General features: G+C 39.8%; 1 protein-coding gene across 12 annotated transcripts in view; it reads right to left on the bottom strand.

The window, feature by feature from the left end:
* ZMYM2 (zinc finger MYM-type containing 2) overlaps positions 1-19,514 on the bottom strand; it is an 89,948-nt gene extending 70,434 nt beyond the window's left edge. For 4 of the 12 annotated variants that reach the window (XM_025166259.2, XM_007427535.3, XM_007427538.3 and 1 more), the window contains exons 1-3: positions 19,381-19,514; positions 7,871-7,989; positions 3,748-4,595 (exon numbers count right to left, since the gene is read on the bottom strand). In XM_025166259.2, coding sequence (XP_025022027.1) covers positions 3,748-4,519 — 772 coding nt within the window. In that variant the 5' untranslated portion in view covers positions 4,520-4,595; positions 7,871-7,989; positions 19,381-19,514. The other 8 variants (XM_007427539.3, XM_025166253.2, XM_025166254.2 and 5 more) reach the window with 8 other exon arrangements.
* Between the last annotated feature and the right edge of the window lie 2,644 nt (positions 19,515-22,158).

The following is a 22,158-nucleotide window of genomic DNA, read 5'->3' as shown; positions in this document are numbered from 1 at the left end:
CTGCCATTGGTTATGTCTCAGAAAATTTAGCTTCTGTATCACAGTTCAACATTAAACTTTCTTGTGTAACAATTGATAATGGAGTCAAATTCTACTCATGGCAAAAATGTAGTTGAATTTCCATCCTTTTAAGTTCAACTCAGTACTATATTTATTTAAACTGGAGTATTTTCAAAGAACTTATAATGTAGTTATAATGCTACTTATATAAATTTAGATTTAGACATTGTGGATTTCAAGTGTATCATAAGCAACATCATGATCAACTGAGTTCCAACAGACTATGATGACTGTGGGTTTGCCAACCTGTCTTCTCTGCAGATACCCCATTACACTATGTTTTCACAAATCATATTGCTAAATCAGCTTGTAAAATTATCATAGTATCAAACAATAATGCAAAAGGTAATGTAGATATTATATACCTGTCCTTAGGAATGTTATTTAAAAGCTAGTCATGCCCATGAAACATTGTAGATGCACAGAAAATATAACACAGGTGTGGACCTCATTCTTGTTTCTGTGGTTTCATGTATCTGAAGTTGATAGCTATAGACCTGAATTCATTAGCCAAGGTAAATGATATCACGTATCTATAATTTTTGGCACACAAACTTCACATCCAATTTCTATCCCCAGATAATTCCTGGCATCTGCACTATTTTGATGTTATATGATAATTCTCTTTCTGCATGTTACTTCCACCACACTGAAAATGAGCAAGTGCACAGCAGAGGAAAGTGGCAAATGCTTTCTCAAAGCTGAGATCCTACTAAGTAGAATAGAACAAAGCATCTGACCTTCAACCCGATGGAGAGCAGCATCAAGTTCAAAAAGTACAGTGGAACCTCAGTTCACGAACTTAATTCGTTCTGCGACTCTGGTCGCGACCCAAATTGGTCGCGACCCGAAGCAAATTTTCCCATAAGGTTCAATGTAGTTACCGTTAATCCGTTCTGGTGTGGAGGACAGGGAGGCGGCTACTGCTTGGAGGGAAAGTCCCCGTCCCTACGACCACGTGTCGGGGCGGAAAATGGCCACGGACGTGTCGGGGTGTAAAAATGGCCGCGGACCATGTGTCAGGGGCGGAAAAATGGCCGCGGACCACGTGTCACGGGCGGGAAAATGGCCGCGGACCGTGTCACGGGAAGGAAAATGGCCGCGGATCCTGTTCGTGACCCGATCCGGCGTTCGCGAATGGAGGCAAAATTTTGCGACCAGAGCTGTTCGTGACCCGAATTGGTCCTGAACAGAAGCATTCGTGACCCGAGGAACCACTGTTACTGGAACCTTCACTGCAACCCTGTAAGTATACCTATTGGGGTCTGCAAAGCAAGACTAAGCAAAGCACTGTCAACACTTACTTTGCGAATGTAGCTACAAACGCTATAGGTGCAGTGTCATCAAAACATGACATTGGTATTTTCCATGGTTTTGAGGAGGACAAAGAAGTGCTCCACTGCTTTCTTATTTTGATTTTGTATTTGTAATTCTTATAAAGATCCAATGTTCTGTTTTTTCCTTGTATTCTTTTGTTACTTTTGGGGGCAAACATCATCTTATCTGTGATTTTATTATCTGTAGTTGCATGCTGGGACATGGATATGGATATGTAATGTACAGATGTGGATTCTAATCTTGCTGTATGAAAGCAGGCCTGGCATTAACCCCATGTAAGACAGAAAGCTAGCAGATAACAGTAATGATAGCCCATGGTACAGAGCAGGGAAATCCTTATCAATGTGATGGCTACGTTTCAGTATATTTCAAAAAAGAATATATGGCAGGCATTTCATTTAGTGCACATTTGACTATCAAAACATACATAGGTACAATATTATTCTCACAATGGTATGTAGAAACTGAACATCAAAGTACAACAGTTATGAGCAGTTCTATTCAATACTCAAAATTCAGTTAGTGAACAAGATTACTAACATAATATTGAGTCAGTGATGTGCATTGTACATGGGTATAAAAAAATAACTTTTTAGTCACCTCTGTTAAGCTAACATTGTTCTTTCAAGCACCATTTGTTTCTTTATAAATCTTTTTAAACCATCAAATTTAAAACTATTTTAGCTATTACGTATCTGATTTACAATGAAATTTAATGCAAATATTTTCAACTGTATACTTGTCATCTCAAAATGAAGCTATAGATGTCAGGTAAGTTGCATAAAAATTGCATTAAATTTATAAATAAACTTATTTTAAAAAGAGTTAGATATTTAATTTGAATGGAAGTAAAACCTCTGGAATGAGGTCCTCCCCCCCCAAAATTTGATCTGGCAATACTGGTATTTCAAAGGGCCTTAAAGATCTGACTCTGTCCAGGCCTTTGGAGGGAACAACTGATGTCTCTTTCTACCTTTCTGTTCCCCTCCAGGTTTGTTTTCTTTGCCATTGTTATAATTTTGTCTTGTGCTATTTTTGGGCTTTTTGTATTGTTCTTTGTTTTAAATGTTTTAACAACTGTAAACCACCCAGAGCCACTGGGAGCTGGGCAGCATGTAAATTTAAATAATAATAATAATAATATAATACAAATATAATACAAATAAATTATTTATTAAATTTGTATACCTCCTGACCACTCTCTAGAAGTACAGCTCCACAATACATCGTGCTACCCTGCATAGTAACTCAATGGTGATCAATTTGAGTGAGCACGTTCCCATTTCCCACTGCTCTGCAGTATGTTCAATTTTCAATCCTACTGTATACAACTGCTAACTAATGTAGCTCAGCGAATTTCTGGGACCGCTACTGTTCTATATATAACTAAACATTTAGACAAGTATGGCTTCATTTTACGTTTACTAATAAACTTGTACCTTGCGGGTTTTTTTCAAATATTATTTCATGCCCATCCAAATGGGAAGAGTGCTGAAAATGCTCATCCTAATCTTACAGCAGATAGAATTCTATAGCAGATAGACTGCATAATAGTTATTGATTGTACTTAAAATTACTCAGTTAAAAAAAAAGGTAGACAAGTTGCCAGACTCCAGCACCATCTTTCATTCCTAAGAATGTCAGATAACTGCAGGGGAGTGCTTTCTAATGAATCTTGCCAGTAAAAACACAAAAATGGTAAGTGGGAGCACTGAGCATATCTTGGGATGTGAGGGAGTGAAAAAGCAAGGGAAGTGTTTTACTGATCCATGTGCATGTGGTACTGTTCCTCTTGAGTATATTTCTATAAGAATCACATTTCATTATTTTTATGCTTTGGGAAGGTAAATGCAGGATTCAGCATGTAGTGTTCTGGTCCTTTTAAATTCTCTCTCTCAAGCTTATTTTTAGAAAAAGGTTTAAATGGTTTTCTGTTTTGCAACTGAGACACACCTCCATTTTTTCTTAGATTCCATGCTAGGTTACTTTTCTTTTAATCTCATAATTTCGCCCTCTGCAATACAGACATTGTCTAGCTAGCTTCATCCTAATGGTAGCCATATTGTGAAGGATTCCACAATACTAAAGATACTAAAGTATCTTGCTTATCTGCCCCAAAAGCTAGGAATTCTTTTAAAGGCCCCAAGGTTCCAGATAATTGTACTCAATAAATTTTAACTGTTTAGAACGATCTTTTATTATAAAACCTTGATTTAAATTAACCTTTCAAGCAACATAAACTCTAATTTATAAAACTGCACCAACATTAGTTCAAAAGAACTTAGAATATAATTGGCTTTAGCAGATTTTGCAAGTCTTAGGATAAAAATATATAAAGATACAACCTACCAGGGTTATGATGAGTTGCAGATTCCCCATTCTGAAAGACATCACCAGCTACGTTCATTCTACCAGGATTGAAAGGTCCTACACCAGTCTTGGTCTGTGAAGTTAAAGATGGGGTGTATGTTTGTATATTAACACCAAAATTACTTGACTGCAGTCCGTTAGATACATCTCCCAAGTTGGTATTCTGTAGTGATGTTACATGTGTAATCATTAAGTTCATGTCACGCCCTTCAGTATTTTCTAAACGGCCAACACTCACAGAGCTCATACCTCTTTCTAATGTAGTAACATTAGCTATTTGAATTTCAGAGTCTGGTTCTGTGGTTATACCACTATTACCTATTCCTGCATTTACCTTACATCTTGAAAAACTGGGTGTTGAGAATTCCATCTCACTGGTTCTGTTTTTACCCTCTGGAAATCTTCTTTCATTGAAATTGGAATCATTTCTCTCTTGTCCCTGATTTGTTTCAATGTCTTCTTCATCATCAATAATAATAGTCTCAGTTATACTTCCCTTTTGAGAGCTCAGGTCTTTTGACGGAGCTGATATTTTAGGGTCATTTCCATGTTGCTCTTCATTACTGGATGAATTAAAAACATTTCTGTGGTCTGTTATTAATGGTGTAGAGATTTGTGGAGGCTGTACAGGTTCAACAAATACAACATCATCATCATCTTCTATGGAGGTACTCTGGAACTTAGATCTAGAAACCAGAGAATTAGATGGACCTCCAAAAGAGCTTCCTACATTGGCTAGACCAGTTGCCATTGTGGTAAGCCCTTATAAACCAGACGTAGGTTCAGACAGCGTCAATTTTCAGCTACCTTGTGGCCTTCCAGAAAAACTGTTACAAAAAGAGAAAGCAGTTTCACTACAACGTTATCTTATTGTTTTTTAAATATTTTTTTCAAAGTTACCATCTTTCTTTTACTGATTTATTTAGGTATATTCTAAATAAAATAAAGCAAGATTTTATTTCATTAATTTAACACACAATTATCTACTAAATCCAAAATTCCTCTTTTATGCTTCAGTAATTTGCTATTTCTTTATATGTCAAGATGCCAAAATAATTTCAACAGCTTATAGAATGAGCATTTGTGTGTCATACTGAGCCAGGATTTCTAAATATTCTAGCTTACTATGAATGACTAAACACAGTGCTCTATCATCTCCTCTTGCAAGTGGGACTAAACTATAAAAGCAACTTCTGTTGTTCAAGGTTACCCAGGAACTGAACTGTTCTTCTGAAACAAAGCACAAATTTTTATCTAAGAACAGAGAATAAACCATGACAAACTGAAAGTGAATTTCTGGTTCATACCTTACAAATAAACCAGGTAAGTAGCTTCTGTTTCTCTTAATTAAATCTGAAGCCCCAGGGCCACATGTGCCCCCCCAAATTTTGGTGTGGCCTATGAAGCCTCTTCAAAAATTACCACCAAATTGTATTTTGTTAATGAAATAAAATAATTAAAAATACAGGGAGTAATCATTTTAATTGTACTATATGTACAGTGGGGCAAAAAAGTATTTAGTCAGCCACCAATTGTGCAGGTTCTCCCACTTAAAAAGATGAGGAAGGCCTGTAATTTTCATCATAGGTATACCTCAACTATGAGAGACAACATGAGAAAAAAAATCCAGAAAATCACATTGTCTGATTTTTAAAGAATTTATTTGCAAATCATGGTGGAAAATAAGTATTTGGTCACCTACAAACAAGCAAGATGTCTGGCTCTCACAGACCTGTAACTACTTCTTTAAGAGGCTCCTCTGTCCTCCACTCGTTACCTGTAGTAATGGCACCTGTTTGACCTTGTTATCAGTATAAAAGACACCTGTCCACAACCTCAAACAGTCACACTCCAAACTCCGCTATGGCCAAGACCAAAGAGCTGTTGAAGGACACCAGAAACAAAATTGTAGACCTGCACCAGGCTGGGAAGACTGAATCTGCAATAGGCAAGCAGCTTGGTGTGAAGAAATCAACTGTGGGAGTAATAATTAGAAAATGGAAGACATATAAGACCACTGATAATCTCCCTTGATCTGGGGCTCCACGCAAGATCTCACCCTGTGGGGTCAAAATGATCACAAGAACAGTGAGCAAAAATCCCAGAACCACATGGGGGGACCTAGTGAATGACTTGCAGAGAGCTGGGACCAAAGTAACAAAGGCTACCATCAGTAACACACTACACTGCCAGGGACTCAAATCCTGCCGTGCCAGATGTGTCCCCCTGCTTAAGCCAGTACATGTCCGAGCCCGTCTAAGTTTGCTAGAGAGCATTTGGATGATCCAGAAGAGGATTGGGAGAATGTCATATGGTCAGATGAAACCAAAGTAGAACGTTTTGGTCTAAACTCAACTTGTTGTGTTTGGAGGAGAGAGAATGCTAAGTTGCATCCAAAGAATACCATACCTACTGTGAAGCATGGGGGTGGAAACATCATGCTTTGGGGCTGTTTTTCTGTAAAGGGACCAGGACGACTGATCCGTGTAAAGGAAAGAATGAATGGGGCCATGTATCGTGAGATTTTGAGTGAACACCTCCTTCCATCAGCAAGGGCACTGAAGATGAAACGTGGCTGGGTCTTTCAGCATGACAATGATCCCAAACACACTGCCCGGGCAATGAAGGAGTGGCTTCGTAAGAAGCATTTCAAGGTCCTGGAGTGGCCTAGCCAGTCTCCAGATCTCAACCCCATGGAAAACCTTTGGAGGGAGTTGAAAGTCCGTGTTGCCCAGCGACAGCCCCAAAACATCATTGCTCTAGAGGAGATCTGCATGGAGGAATGGGCCAAAATACCAGCAACAGTGTGTGAAAACCTTGTGAAGACTTACAAAAAATGTTTGACCTCTGTCATTGCCAACAAAGGATATATAACAAAGTACTGAGATGAACTTTTGATATTGACCAAATACTTATTTTCCACCATGATTTCCAAATAAATTCTTTAAAAATCAGACAATGTGATTTTCTAGATTTTTTCCCCCATTTTGTCTCTCATAGTTGAGGTATACCTATGATGAAAATTACAGGCCTCTCTCATCTTTTTAAGTGGGAGAACTTGCACAATTGGTGGCTGACTAAATACTTTTTTGCCCCACTGTATCTAGATGTATTAAACTGAAACAGAATCAAATTTGGGGTTTACTTGGGTCCAGCCTACTTTTGCCAATTGAAGGCCAAATGCAGTCCTTGAGTTGAGAAAGGATGGTTGTATGCCTATCCATCCATCCACCTACCTATGCCTTTGCGTCAGTCTTGACTTCTGGCAACTACATGGACAAATACATGCAGTTTTCTTGGCAACGTTTTCAAAAGTAGTTTGCTATTTCCTTCTTCCTATGGCTGAGAGAGAGTGACTGGCCCAAAGTCACTCAGCTGACTTCATGCTAAGGACTAGAACTCATAGTCTCCCAGTTTCTAGTCCAGTGCACTTAATTGCTACAACAAACTGGGTTCCATTAATTTATCTATAATCTAACAAACTAGCAACTTAGTAGGTCATAGTAGGCTAACATTTTGGAAATTCTGGCTTTCTTTCACATACGTATACCGTGTCTAGACAACCTGAATTTGGATGACTACTAGATGGCGGCAAAGGGATAGAGAAAACTCTATCTCATTCCTACCACCTAGTAGTTAATATGTTTTTTTGCAGCCCCGACATGACAGTCCTAATTGCATGTGCAAACTTAGCTATGGTGTTTGAAATATAATGTAAAAGAAATTTGAAAGAAAAATTGCTATATTCCAGTTCATATGCAGTCCAAAATCATTGTTTAACATTTATAACTTTAACAAGTTTGACATGTTTCCCCTATCCTATTTGCACAAGATTGAAGGAAACTGAAGATTGTGTTTATAGTTCTGAATAAAATACTGTTCCTCCCCAGTTGGGAAACTGTGTTTTATTCTATCTGTGGTTAGCATAAGCAAGTAAGATCTTCGAACTACTTAAAATGTGCTATTATTTTCAGTAAGCTTTTTTATGTTCAATCTTTCTTATTATGTAATTAATTTTATTTATTTCCCATTCAATTGACCACTTGAAGCAGCTAACATTCTTTTAAAAAAAAACTTATGTATTTCAAATCCAAATACTTACTCATTCAAGAACATCCAGCAATTTGTCAAGTTCAGAAGGTTCTCCAATGCCTTTTCGATCCTGGGAACTTTGCTCACTTCTCTAGACACGCTGGGAATGTTTTAATGAATATAAGCATCCTGAAATAGATTTAATGAATATTGAGAATGCAAGTCTGTCATGGAAGGTGACAATACAGTAATTCACTTCTCAGCCAAAACCATTTTCGAACACTTAAAACAACTCAAAAGCAAGTTGGCTGTAAGATGAACAGTACAGTCAAGTTCACCCACAGCAGAATCTCAGCAGATGTCAAAACACTTTGATAAAAAATTGTATAGCAGTATTTCCCAAGCAGTATTTCCCAAAGCACTACTATCTTCCTTTAAAGAGTCCTATAAAAGTAGAAGGCAGACAATCATGATTATGTTTTATTTCCCTCATTAATAAATTATCAGCCAAAATTTCAAATGTGGTCATTTTTTTTTACTCTTGGAGGAACTGAGATCTTAACAAATGGCTTTTAAAACTTTATGTTGGTCAACATCTGCATATGTTTAAAGATCTGGTATCAGAACAAGAGAGACATTTCCCTAGGCCACAAATATTAAGAAAAATGGATCAGTAACTAAAATTAGCCCTGAGGGTTAATTTTATGCAATAAATATTCTGAACTACTAAAAAAAACTTTTTGAAGAAATTATAGTAAAATAATTTGCGGCGTACATTATGGCCTTATTTTTTTTACTTATTTATATTTCTCTACCACATATAACTTAAGTTGTAGTCCTCGACTCATGAACATAATTGGGACCGGGAAATTGGCCATTAAGCAGTGCAGTTGTTAAGTGAGGCATCACATGACTGCCCTGATTTTACAACATTTTTGTGGCAGTTGCTGAGCAAATCACATGGTCGTTAAGTGAATCACATGGCTCCCTATTGATTTTGCTTGTCAAAAGCTGACAGGGAAGGTTGCAAATGGCGATCACGTGATCCCTGGATGTTGCAGCCATCGTAAATACATGCCAGCTGCCAAGCACACAAATTTTGATCACGTGACTGTGGGGATGCGAGAACTGCTAACAAATCACCTTTTTCAGCACCGCTGTAATTTCGAACAGTTGCGAAACAAATGGTCATAAGTCGAGGACTATCTGTACTAAAGTTCCACTATTCAAAATATTTCTCTATTAAAAAACACAAAACTATCCATCTATAGACTAAAGATGTTCAATGTACCGCAGTTCTATACATCTTCAATTCAAGAAATAATCTGATTTCAAGCATAAATGAACTACATGGGACAGTAAAAAGTGTTTCTGCTGCTGTCAATAATATTCACTAGCCTACCCACTTGCTCATATCCTTTCGCAACTAAACCAAACTGCAAAACTCACATTTATCTCTCTTCAGAGGAAGCTATGGTTATATTGAAAAAGCAGCAAAGAAAATATTTTAGATGTTTTGGCATCAATTACTTCCACCCTCCCAATATAATTCTGTATCAGATTAAGTAAGCTAAAGAAGTTATTCTTTAGCATGTATGTTCTATGGAGAGAGAGAGAGAGAGAAAGAGAGTCTGTCTGTCACTGAGAGTTGGGCGGCATACAATTTTAATAAATTATTATTATATGTACTAATTTTATGTTACAGCAGTGGCATAGTTAGAAATTCTAAATAGCATAGGTATTTATTTTCATATATTGCAACAAGCATCTTCAGTGATTCATGATCAGATTTAAAACATTCTTTTACAACATCCACACAGTCTGAAAGCATTTCATACAACAGTGGAACATCATCTGTACCAATCAATGCAGAATATTAAAGTTTATTATCAAAACAAATAATGGATTGTGGACATGTTTCAAGTTCAATTTTTCTAAAATAAAACTATTCAAGGAGACAGTATGCCTACTACCTGATTTATAGAAGTGGAAACCATAAAACAAGTACCAGGTACAAGCAAATGAAACTTCATCCCCCAGAAACTGCAGTAATAGCAAAATGAGATAAAAGCTGGAGTCCTACTTGGGAAGACAAGGGTAGGGGAAGGAAGGACATGTGAGGTTTTAGCATATTCTTCTAGATGGATTATTTACAGACAGCATGAAGGAGCACAAACGTTTTTTCATCTATTAAGTAAAAATGTTTTTCTCAAAATGGCCTTGCATAGGCAGTACCAGTAATATATGTTTTAAGATAAGCAACCTTTTTCCCCCTAAAAGTTCAAGGCAGCATATTCCATTCTCCAATGTTATCCTCACAATAACCCTGTGAGGAATGACCAGTGCAATTACACAATGAGCTTTTGTGGCTGAGTACAGACTTGAACCTGGATTTTTCTAGTTCAACACATTAGCCATTATGTCAAATGAGCGTTAATTATGTTCACTACAGTTTTTCCAGCGCTTGAGTATTAAAACCCAATCTGTCAAAGTTTAACACAAAGTTCTAATCTATATTAATCATAATGGATGGTGTTTACTCATGAACGTTTCAGCATGGACATGAACTGCAACAAAATAGTAACCTACCAAATATTTCAATGTTCATTTGCTCTAAATATGAACAAATAATGATTCAATTCATTCACTGTATTTCTTAGATATTTGTGCAACCAGTTGATATTGCCATATAAATTCAATAAATCAATAAATATTTGTTTATTTAATTATCATAATAACCCTTCCCTTGGTTTCTTATCAAACACATTATAGTAGGCTGTCCTGAAAGTTAGGCAGCAGCTAAACTAAGGAAGAAACAAGAGTTCTATAGTACTAATGTGCATGTTCTAATAGCTTAGCTAGTAGAAGCATACTGAGAAAAAGTTATGACAACCTGCATTTAATGGAATTAAAGCCCAATATCAGCATATATAGAGCATGTTCAGTAAGATACCTAATTACTGAAATCTAAAGATCTTGAAGTAGGCAAAGACAAAATGTTAATCACGATCCACTGAGTCAATGTCATCTGCCCAAATTGCAAAACCAAATGACACCTGCATGACATAATCACACACGTTGCCATTTGTCCCCTCCTTAACATATGCCCATTCTGCACTCAAAACCAGGTTTCATGCTGTTTCATGCTCAAACCCTTATTATTCGAGCCTAAAAAGTTCCCCCGCCTGTCCTGCAGATCACAGAGTTTCCTATCTCTCCCCACTCCTTTTATTTTAGGAAATCTAATCCACCAAGATGGACAAAGCAAAAATACTTGAGGGGTGAACAAACAGGACATCCTATGCAAATTAAAAGGGGAAAACAGCAACACCATGTTCTAGGTTACTTCAGATATTCTATACATATCTGAAGATTCATGCATGGTAGATCTAGAAACATGGAATTTCAAGTTCCAATTGGACTACCTCCCACTCATCAGAAAGGAGTGACAGCAGCAGTATCAAAAGATCCCTGGCTCATGCATTTATTTATTTAGTTGCCAAAAGGCAACTGCTACCAATGCAGAAACATATTTTGCCAAACTGGTTTACTTAAACAGCATGAGCCACTATAGTTAAAAATTCTACTGTGGCACATAATCAAGTTAATCAGCTATTGTGTGATTGTGCTATCTCTGAATCTTCTTAAATATATGTGTATGAGTGTGTGTGTGTGTGTGTGTGTGTGTCTCACATACCTCCTTCCCATATTTTACATGTAAGACAATTTATATTAGTGCCTGATAACGTATTTATGCACACAATAGCGTTTCTTCATTTCCTATTTAACATTATTTTTGTATCTCCTCAATCTCATGACTCTGGGTGGTATACAAGAATCTTTACAGCAATGCTAACATTTAAACAGTCATATCAATGAAAACAATCAAGAAGAGATAAAAGATCACCATCCCCCTTTTCCATTAGGCCTCGACCCACACTAACACTCAGTTTAAAAGGTTGGTTTTTAGAAGCTTCCTAAAAGCCAGAAGGGCCCAAATGTATTTCTGCAGCAACAGGTACAATGGTGGCTACAACCAAGAAGGCATATCTTCTGTCTCATGCCCACCTCACATGGGTGTGACCCTGAGGTCCTCTCTTGATGTTTTAACTAGATGGGCTGACTCAATTTGGAAAAGGCAGTCCCCAAGGTAAGCAAATGATGCATTGCACAGTGCTTTAAACCAGTACTTTGAAATAGGCCTGGAAGCCTGCAGGCAATCAGTGCAGCAACCATAACACAGGTGTTATTCTGCAAAGGCAGGCTCTGCCTGCCAGCAGTCTGACTGCTGCATTCCATTCCAGTTGTAGCTTCCAAGTCAACTTCAAAGGTAGAGTGAGTTGTAGCAGTCCAACCACATGGTGATAAGGTCATGAGTTCCTATCACCAGTGCTTCCTGGTCCAGGTAACTAATGCATCATAAAAAGCTGGACAAAGACCTTTTTGGACACGGTCTCCACATAATATTCTAACAGATCTGGAAGTCAAAGACAATCCTCAACTCATGAACCTGTGCCTCCAGGTTGAATGTGACCCATCTACAGCCACAGCTGAAACAAATGTTTCTGAGAAGCCAGGATGTCTGTGGACAAACAGCAACTCTGCCTTGCTTGGGTTTATTCTGAGTTTCTTCCCATTGAGTCTCCGACAGCCTCTAGCCACTGATTCAGGACCTCTTCAGCATCTCTATCCCACCTCTGCGTAGCAGTATATAATTGAGTATCTTCAGCAGACGATGAAGTCTCCTCCCAGCAGTTTCATGTAGATATGGAGTAACATGGGGTAGAAGATTCAGCCCTGTGGAAGCCCACACTGGAACCATGGGGTCAATCATCTTCCCCCATAACCACTAACTAGAATAATCCACCCAGGTAGAACAGAACCACCATACAACAGTACCTCCAGCCCAAACTTTTGCAGATGATCCAAAAGAAATCATAGTTTATGCCACTGAATGCCAGAGAGGTCAAATAGGACCAGATGTGATGTACTACATCCAGATTCTGATAAAAGTCATCCCTAACAATAACTGATACTGTTTCTGTCCTGTGTCTGGGCCTGAATCTTGACTGAAAGGGATTTAGATGGTTATAAATGAGGCTCATTTTCTCAACTCATCTGCTTTGGATATATCAATTATCTGTTGTATAATAAATATTTATCCTTTGAATTAGTTTTATAGTCCCTCCTCTGTAAAATTAGGAAAGTATGTTATCTTTTAATTCTTCCTACATGCTATATACTCAGTGCATCTTAACTCACCATTTATATGATCTAATTGCATGTACTTTTAGTTTCTGCTTTGTGTCTGTGACACATGGGTGATATGGCTATTACGCCTATGGGTGCTACCACCCATAGGTGTGAACAGTATTGCTTGTTGTAGAAAACATATGTATATGTAACAGCTATATATCAATGGACAGAACATTTTTTGTGGGCTTTGCCTTCAGATCCACCAAATGTAACCTTCCTAAATTGCAATTTTGTGATTGGCTCCTCCTAGTGGAGCCAGACTTCTAGCATGGCTTTAGTTAAAATAAGTAAGCTAAATGCAGATGCTACAAGTCTCAAGCTCAAGACTAGCTGAGAAACTATTTTTCTTAAAATATACCAACTCAAGTATAATTGTATTATGTTAATATTTTATATTATTGTATCATTATTGTATTTTATTATATGCATTGGATATAATAATTGGATTGAGGTGGTGTATAAATTTCATAAATAAGTGAATTATAAAAAGTATAACATGAATTCACAAGCACATTCAACTGACTTGAGTGAGACATTGGAATAGAAACACAAGTAACTTTTACTACATCTTAAAAGGAGACATAAAAATTTCAATTCCACACATTTTAAGTCTTCAAATGGAGTGACCAATTCACTGACTTAACTGAATGTCTGTACAAAGAGCAGTAGGTCAAATGAATTTTTGTTACATATAATTACCATGCTGTCTGTTGACTTTAAACATGAGCGTACATCCTAACTAAAGTTTGCTGAAAATTTATGTTTCACTACAGGTATCTCTGGCCAACAATGTAAATATACAATAAGTACATAAGACCATAACCAAAAATGGTGGGTGCTTATAACATGAACACTTTTACACTGCTCTAGAGACAGCAATTTTAAGCTAAATTTGAAATAGCAGACATATTATTGTAACAATAAACTCATTTTTAAGCCCCCACTCATCCATGTAACTTTCTGGGTGATCTTTGGCCAGTCACTATCTCTCAGGCTTACTTATCTAACAGATTTGAAATGTTTTTTTCTGAACGTGAAACAAACCAGTTTCTGAAGTGTTCTAGATTAGCCAAAACAAAATACACAATGCTTTGTTATTCTGCTTTTGGTTAAAACAAAATCTGGAAGAATCCCAGAGTGATTTTATGGAGGACTGATGTACATTGCCCCCTCCCTCCTTCCTTCCCATCTCTATGCCTCTTCTTACTGCAATGATCTGGGCAGCATTCAATATGGCTTTCCAGTACTTCATGTTCTTCCTTACCTCATATGCTATCAATGCCTGTGTGGTGATGGGGGGCAGGGCGGGAGGCCCTCTATGGCATGCAGTACCTCCCTGACATTACAACAACCATACCAAGTTTCCTCCATTATCATTAGTGCACACACACGAGACTTCACCAAGAAAACTGCTCAAGTTTGGAATTTCTTAGGGTGTGCATGAAATGCAAAACGCATTTGCCAAATGTATTTTGTTTCAAACGTAAAACCCATTTTGAAATTCTACACAATCAAAACCCATTTTGATTATTCTCAGTTTTGACTGAAAAAAATCTGGGGAGGTGTCATCAAGCAAGCAGGACAAGACTGGAGTGCCTCATCCTCCTCTCCACATGACTTATGCTCCAGCCTACCTGTTCATCTTCCCAATGCTTTCCTTTCCTCCTTACCTCTCTGGTCAATATCTTTGTACTCAGGCATAGCATAGCCAACCAGTTCACTCCTCCCTCAATCATCTCTTTCCCTCATGCAGAACACTTTTACCAGTAACATATATGTTTCAGTCTGGATATGGACTATCCAGAACAAGCTGTTCCAAGGGTGCAATGCTTTGTACATAATTTACTTTTCTCACTCTAACCCCCATCTCCCTGAAACACCTCTACCTGGAACCATATTTAAGGCCCTATCTGGAAGCAAATAAGCTTGTTTAATTCTGTATATGGACCAAAACTTCTGAAAAGCACATTTCAGTTTGAGGAAGACCATCTGAGAACAGTTGCTCTATGCACTGAATGTGTTGCACATCCCTAGAACCTATAAGAATGAAATCATGCTATCTTGCCAACTTTCAACAAGGATATTCTATTATAACTGACTGAAGCTCTCAAGTTATAGGCAGAAATCTTTTTCTAATTGGAAGAATTATAGGCAACTTGTGGTGCCTTAAAGACTAAAAAATTGCTTGTTTTTAAACCAGAGCTCATATTATCAGATAAATTAACTGTTACTCTGAGTTGTGAGAATCTACGTGCACGAGTGTGGACTGTAAGCAGGAGGACGAGAAGCAACACAAATGGAAGAAATACAGTGTATATAGATTTGGGTGATACAGAAAGTTTTATTGGTGAACCTTGATTTTTGTTCATGTATATCTGACGTTTGTTTCTCTTTATATGAGAACCAGGCAATCAGTTTCATTCCTTTCCTATTAAGCCAGAGTCACAAGTGAAGAAGAAATCATTATTTATAATCCTTGTCTCTTAGAAAAAGAACAAGGTAGACTAGCCAATTCACATATATTGCACAGAGTGATACAGGTTTGTTTAACCATTCCTTCTGACAGGCAGAACCAAGAAGTAAATAATTAGCATACAGCATAAAATCTCAAGTTAGAATGAAAGTTTCATTCTGAAGCAAATAACCTACCTTAAAAAAATCAGTAAAATGTGGAGATGTGCTTTATTTTTACTTGTACAGATAGGTCAGAAGAGACTATTTCTATTAAATTTTTACATGTTACCTGGCATCCAATCAACTTTTGAAGAAGTTTAATAGAATATGACTACTGTAAATGCAAAATCCATTCTTCGATATGCAGAAACTCCAGCAGACCCATGTATGATTTCTACATGAATATACCCATTTGGTTCTTTAATACTCTATGTGAAAATGCCAAATGTTATCAGAAACAAACCTAAACCTACTTTTAAATACAAAGCTACGTACAACGAACTAAATTTTGGATTGTTTAATAATGGCTTATTGAATAAAACAGCTGGTTTCAGACAACCTTCTAAACAAAAACCAACAAATCAAGTGACAGTTTGGTGTGATGTGTGAGACCAACCAGTTTGGTTGTGCTTTCAATTAGTCAATTAAACATTTTGTATGACCAACTTATCTTTGCAAGCTATTTCTATTTATGAAGTTCCCATATCTAATGAAATCATTTGAGAGTAACTAAACCAAAGGTATGAATCACATGTTAGCTTCTACTCATATTCAAGCAAAAATAAGGACATTTTCAAACTTTCCTTCCGATATCACACAGGGGTCCTAGAGGATGAGTATGTTGTAGGCAGACTTGTATACAAGCTCATCTCCCTTGCCCACTTGTAACTATCATATGAATAGACCTCAATAAGACTTCCAAATACTCTAGTTTAAGTAAATATGCAAAGTTTATTTAAAGCTGACCAAACTTTATTTCCTATATTTCTCCAATATGAAAATTTCCATTTACTTTCTCAACTTTGATAGTTCTTTATGTAGTAGAACTTATTTTTTAAAAACAGCAGTATTCTCAATGGAATGAACAAGTTAAGGCTGTTAATCAAGGTTTGCTTGCCCACTGTTACTGAATAAGTGAATTGGTTGGACTCACTCAACAGTGTTTAATAACAGAAAAACTGGCTTCATATGTCACAGAAACAAAAAAATAAACCATTAAGCATGAAAAGTGTTTCTTTCCATTTTTATTTTGAATACATCTATTCCTCTGACATAGCTGAGTTTTTTAATCCCATGATTGCAGGAGCTTTTTTTAAAAAAATGTTCCACTCTGGATCATGGGGATCAGCAAAAGAAATGACAGTGCCAGTAAAAGTAACTCATCCTTTGTTATCTATGATACTGCTAAAAGTACTCAGATTAAGAGTAAGAAATTAAGATTAAGAAAAGATTAAGATTAAGAAAAAAGTCAAGCAGGGCCTTGGCCTAATATGTAACTACACTGTAACAGTAGTGTGCACATCAGTACTGGTATCATTTTACATTAGCATTACATATAAAACTTTAAGCAACAATATTCTATCCAGGTTTAGAGGCCATTTTTGCATTACGATGGATTTACTACCCAACCTGCATGCCCATGAAAAAATTTGGCACATCTATTATAAAATGATTGTCAATTTTTAAGAATCAGGTTCCTATTGTCTTATTTGTAAACCATTTACAAATGACTAGTATTTAAACTCCCCCACCCACTTCTCATTCCACTGAGTTATGGTTCTGGGTAGTGAAGTATCACCAGTGGTTTCTTCAGGGGACATTAAACAGATCCTCCATGGGACTACTATTGTTTTTAGTCTCCTGGTGATGGGCCTGGGGTTGTTTCCATTAGGATTCACTTCACCAAGTGACTTTGCCATTTAGTGGTTCCAAATCTTCTTAGTAAGGTGAGGGAAAGGGACCAGTAAATGTAGGGTGTAGAAGGCAAAAAGAGACTTACATGATTTTGCTCAAAGAAAGCATACATCTTGGAAAATCTGATGAGACACAACATGCAACAACCCACAGGGTTCTCAAACAACTTCAAAGGTTCCAAGGGAAATGGGGCCAGACAGCCGCCTTTAACTATGAACCACTAGAAAAACAACTTGAAAAAAATAACAACAACCAATGGTTTCATTTTCCCACCTCCAGTCTCAAGCAAATCCATTTGGAAAAGAGAAAGAATTGTGTGATCCAAACAGAGAGAAGTCGGTTACTACAGCATGCTTTGCTAAAAAGTAGGTTATCTGAAGTCTTCTCTCTCCTGCCTGCTTGTCAAATAGGTCAGGTAAGGTTGTGGGGATTCAGAGTTCGGACGGAAATAATTTAAATCAGAGTAAAATATGTCACTTTAATGTACGCTCCAAAACTCTAGATGGCACTCGAAAGATACCCGCCCCCTCGCTCCCGAGCCGGGTAAGGCGAGCAGCGGCAGGAGCCCGTCGTCCGCTTGCGGGTGTTGGTATTGCAGGAGCGATGTCTGCAGCAACAGAGCCCACCCCGCGGGGGTGGAGTCGCCTCACGGCCATTACCGGGGCTTTGCTCCAGGGCAGCAGCTGCTGCACCCAACCATCTCTCCCCCCACTTACCCTGAGAGGCACCTCCTCTTAATCCCCACCCCCAGTCCTCGTGCCAAAAATGGGTGCTCTACCTCCGCCTCCCAAGGCAGGAAAACATATATAAATAGCACTCACAATGGGAGCTCCTTCTCCTTGCTGGGCTCTGCCAAGGCTGCACCAAACTGGCCTGGAGCCTAGGGAAAAGGGGAGGTGCTCGTAAAGGGGGGCATCCACAGGGGTAGCGGGCACGCCTTCCCATCTTCCCCTCCAGGAGACGCCCTTCCTCATGGGCAAAACAGAGTTGCCACCACTGCCTTCGAGTTGGTACCCAGCACCCCTCTAGACGCCCTTCCCAAAGGGATACTAGCCTCTTAGCCCAGTGACGGCCTCCAAGCGCCTCACGGATACCCCCTTCACAGGAGGATCGGGTCTTCCCTCCTCGGACGCGACTCCCCACGGGCAACAAACAGGAGGAGTTTCTGCTGGAAGCATGAGGGTTGTGGAGCCGAAGAACTCCCCCAACCCAAACCCCCAACCTCCCCTCCACGTTACAAAACTCTCGGGAGTGAATCCAACTCGATCCCATCCCCTTCCCGCCCGCGTCTCCGGCGCCGAAATCTACCCCGACGCAGCTTTCTGCCAATTGCCCCGGGAGTTGCGCTTGGCCCCCTGCAGTCGGCTAGCAGCACTGCCGCCTCCAGTCGGCCGCCATTAAAGAGATCCAGCCAAACAATACGGGAGGGGAGAAAGAGGAGGATCCGCGGAGCGCAACGCGGAGCGCAATTACAGACTCCCGCGAGGGAGGAAGGAGCGGGAAGGAAGCGCGAGGGGACGGGAACACTCCCCCCAGGAGGCAGTTGGAAATAAAGCCGGGCGGAGAGACATCGCGCCCCCCCACTGCACACGCACGCACCCAGATACCCCACGGCAGCCCTCTCCGCATGTCTGCCCAAGCGCCTGTCTCGCGTCGTAACGGGGCTGCCGTCCTCCGATTCTTACCCGCCGCTGATCCTTTCTTGCCTTCCTAATCTACTGGCGGGAATGGGAACGGACAGCAGCGGCCACCAGAACGACACGCAGCGGGGTATTTAGCCCGAGTTGTTCTGAGACACGGCTGGTCTGCTCCTGTCCCCACCCTGAAAGGGCAGCTGGGCTTCAAGCCAGTTCGTCTAACCCGGCTCCGCTGTTTCTACCTCAGTCCGTTCCTCTGATCCCCTCACCGAGCTCCGCAAAAGTCGCTTCCCCCCGCCCGCCTGCGGGTAAAACGCACCCTCCGCTGCTCCGCCAACGCTTCCTCAACTCTATCTCGGTCCAGTCCCGGGCTAAACGCTGCTGCTGGCGAAGGGGAGGAGGAGGGACAAAACCTAACCATCCGAGCCCGGGGAAAGGCCGCCTCGTGTTCCCGCCCATTGGCTTTCCCAGAGGGAGGGCTTTGGTATCAGGCAAAACCATTGGAGAAACTACCCGTCTATCGGCACTCCCCGTCGCTGGTTGAGCCAAGGTTCTGTCAATTGGCTGTATGCACACGCCTCCCAACCCTCCTCCTTTGGTTCCACCAGGTTAAAGAAAACCCGAATTGCATTGCCCACCACTAACAGCTGCAGCACCTCTGCTTTTTTCAACTGGATGGGGAAGGTTTGCGGTCCCGGTGGTTAGCGTCGCTGCTGAGTAGTTTCATGCAGAAGTTTATGCTGCCTCTCTTCCCCCTCCCCAGGAAAGGGCGATGGCTTCCCTTAAGCCCCCATGTCATTTACCAGCGAGGAGGGTGTTTAACCCATTAATTTGTTTGCCACGGGGCAATTAATTCTCTTGCCACAGGGACAAGGGGTAAAAGCAGGGCTGAACACCGCGCTGAGGTGAGCGGCAAGGACGGATATGGCAATAAAGCCAACGGGCTTTAGACGCCCTCCCCCCCGTGGGCTGTGGATCTGGAACCCTTTCTAAGAGGGGGCAGAATAATAGAAACCAAGTCCCAAACACAAGGGGCAGCCTGTAAGTGCTTCCCCGAGGACAAGGGTCCCTGTCTTCAGGAGGACTCTTTTCGCGCTCCCAACTATTCCGAGGCAAGAAAAGGCGTCTCAGTAGCAGCCCAGCACGGCTCCTGGTGGTGATGGTGGTAATGGTTGGTAATGGTGGTGTCGTCCTCCATTTTGTCGGAAGCTGCTGCAGGGAACTTGGGACCCCTTCAAGCCAATATGGGGCTCTGTGAGGCGCTTGTTTTCACTGCCTTTCGCCTCAGGATCAGGAAAAAGCACAGAGGGCGCCTTTGGCAGTGCCCTACGAGTGCTGAATAGGACTGACCATTGCCAGGGCGGCAAAGGAGAGAAAGCCAATCTCTCCACCCTCCCTCAGCCAAAATGGAGGATGCGCACTTCCCTTGCGTGGTTGGTTCCCCCTTCCTTAGCCCTGGGATTGACGCCCGCTCTTCGACAATAGGGGCGTCCGCGGTCTTTGGTGCGGTTGGTCAAACCCACGTCCTCTCCCATTTACTTATTCCTCCCCTGATAAAACGGGAGGAAAGAGGCGGGAAAAAGCACCACCGCCTTTCCTTTCTCGCTCCACCTTGCAGCAATTCCGTACACAAAGTATTTATTCCCTGGAGAAAGGCGTGAGGAAAGAAGCTGGGCTAAAGCTGCTAGACCCACTTCCGCGTCGCCTATGCAAGCTTCTCGCTTTGCCAGCTCTCTCGGTTACTTGTGCGGCAATAGAGGGAGCAGTTTGAAGAGTTTTAAAGTCGCTCTTTTGCCCTCGACACCGTGAATGGTCGCTAATCTTCATGCGCCGCAAACGCGACCATTCTTCACGCAGAACGGCGGCTCCACCATGCTGTCAAACACGAACTAGAGCCATCAGGTCTAGCCAAATACAAGTGGGAAACTATGAATAGGTCACTGTCGATTTAGCAAATTAGGAAAATTTACTTTTTACAGGGCAAAAGAAAGTCTAGAATTTAAATTGGTCACCCAGGTGAAAACTTGAATTTTCACTAGCTAACAATGAAATGATCAATTAGAAACTTATTTCTTCACTATTCCAAATATCAAAGTCCAACTCAAAATAGATTACTAAAAAGTGTTTATAAGTTATTTTGAGATGAATTTTGACATTTAACATAGTAAGAAAATGTGTTTGGTTTAATCAGTCACAGAAACTAGAACCTTTTTGGACTATTATACAGTATTATTGTTTGGTTTTTAAATTTCAAGACAGTGTTTGTCATGCTTACCCATAGTTAACTATAGTTTACTTAAGTTAATTGCTGATATTCACACAACAGATGAGACACTAACCATACTGGCCTGGTTCACTCAAAGCTATATTTTAGTTTACTGTGTTCTGTTAACTTAGTCCATCACTGGACACTTCAGTTGTTTTCTCTGCATAGGACTACTCTGAGGTAATTTGTTCAAAATATGTTTGTTTCAGAAACAGTTTGTTCCAGAATTAATCTGATTTCATTGCATGGACATTTAATTTAACCTTTTATTTGGTGAGATGCCAATTATCCAGAATTACTGTGGGAATTTTCAGAGGTGCAATAATTTCTATTGTTACCCCTCCCCCCAAAGCTGATATTTTTTTAAAAAAATAGTTCTTTCAGTAATGAAAGAACATGTCAAAGGAGTAGTGTATTTAAAATGAAAATGGAAAGAAACACTTTCCATGCTAAGTCAATATGTAGTGTGCTTGTTTGTGGTTTAAACCATAGTGAAGGATCTAAGGTCTTGTGTGAGTTCAACCAGTTACAGTTTATTTAGTAATTATGGGTAAGCAAACCTTGGAATTAACAGACTTGGCCAGTACATTCCAGTGACAACAATGTAATTTTGAAAATATACATTCTGCATGAAAACATAAACTAATCCATGAAAGATTATACAATAATAAATGTTTTACTCTTTAAATTGTCTCAAGATCATTTGTGCTTGTATGACACTGAAGAACAAACTAGTCATTTTGGCCTAACATGTTGTATGAACTCCATGTGTTGTTAGTTTATGATTCACTGTATTTTCTGCAAATCAACGAGTGTTTTTTAAATAAAATG

This window comes from Python bivittatus, unplaced genomic scaffold, assembly GCF_059951505.1.
Source record: "Python bivittatus isolate LINGU-HERP-01145 unplaced genomic scaffold, Pbiv_v1 ctg000340_np1212, whole genome shotgun sequence".
In the NCBI taxonomy this organism is placed as follows: domain Eukaryota; kingdom Metazoa; phylum Chordata; class Lepidosauria; order Squamata; family Pythonidae; genus Python; species Python bivittatus.
The sequence above is the reverse complement of the archived record's forward strand: the minus strand, read 5'-3'. Positions and strand labels throughout refer to the sequence as shown.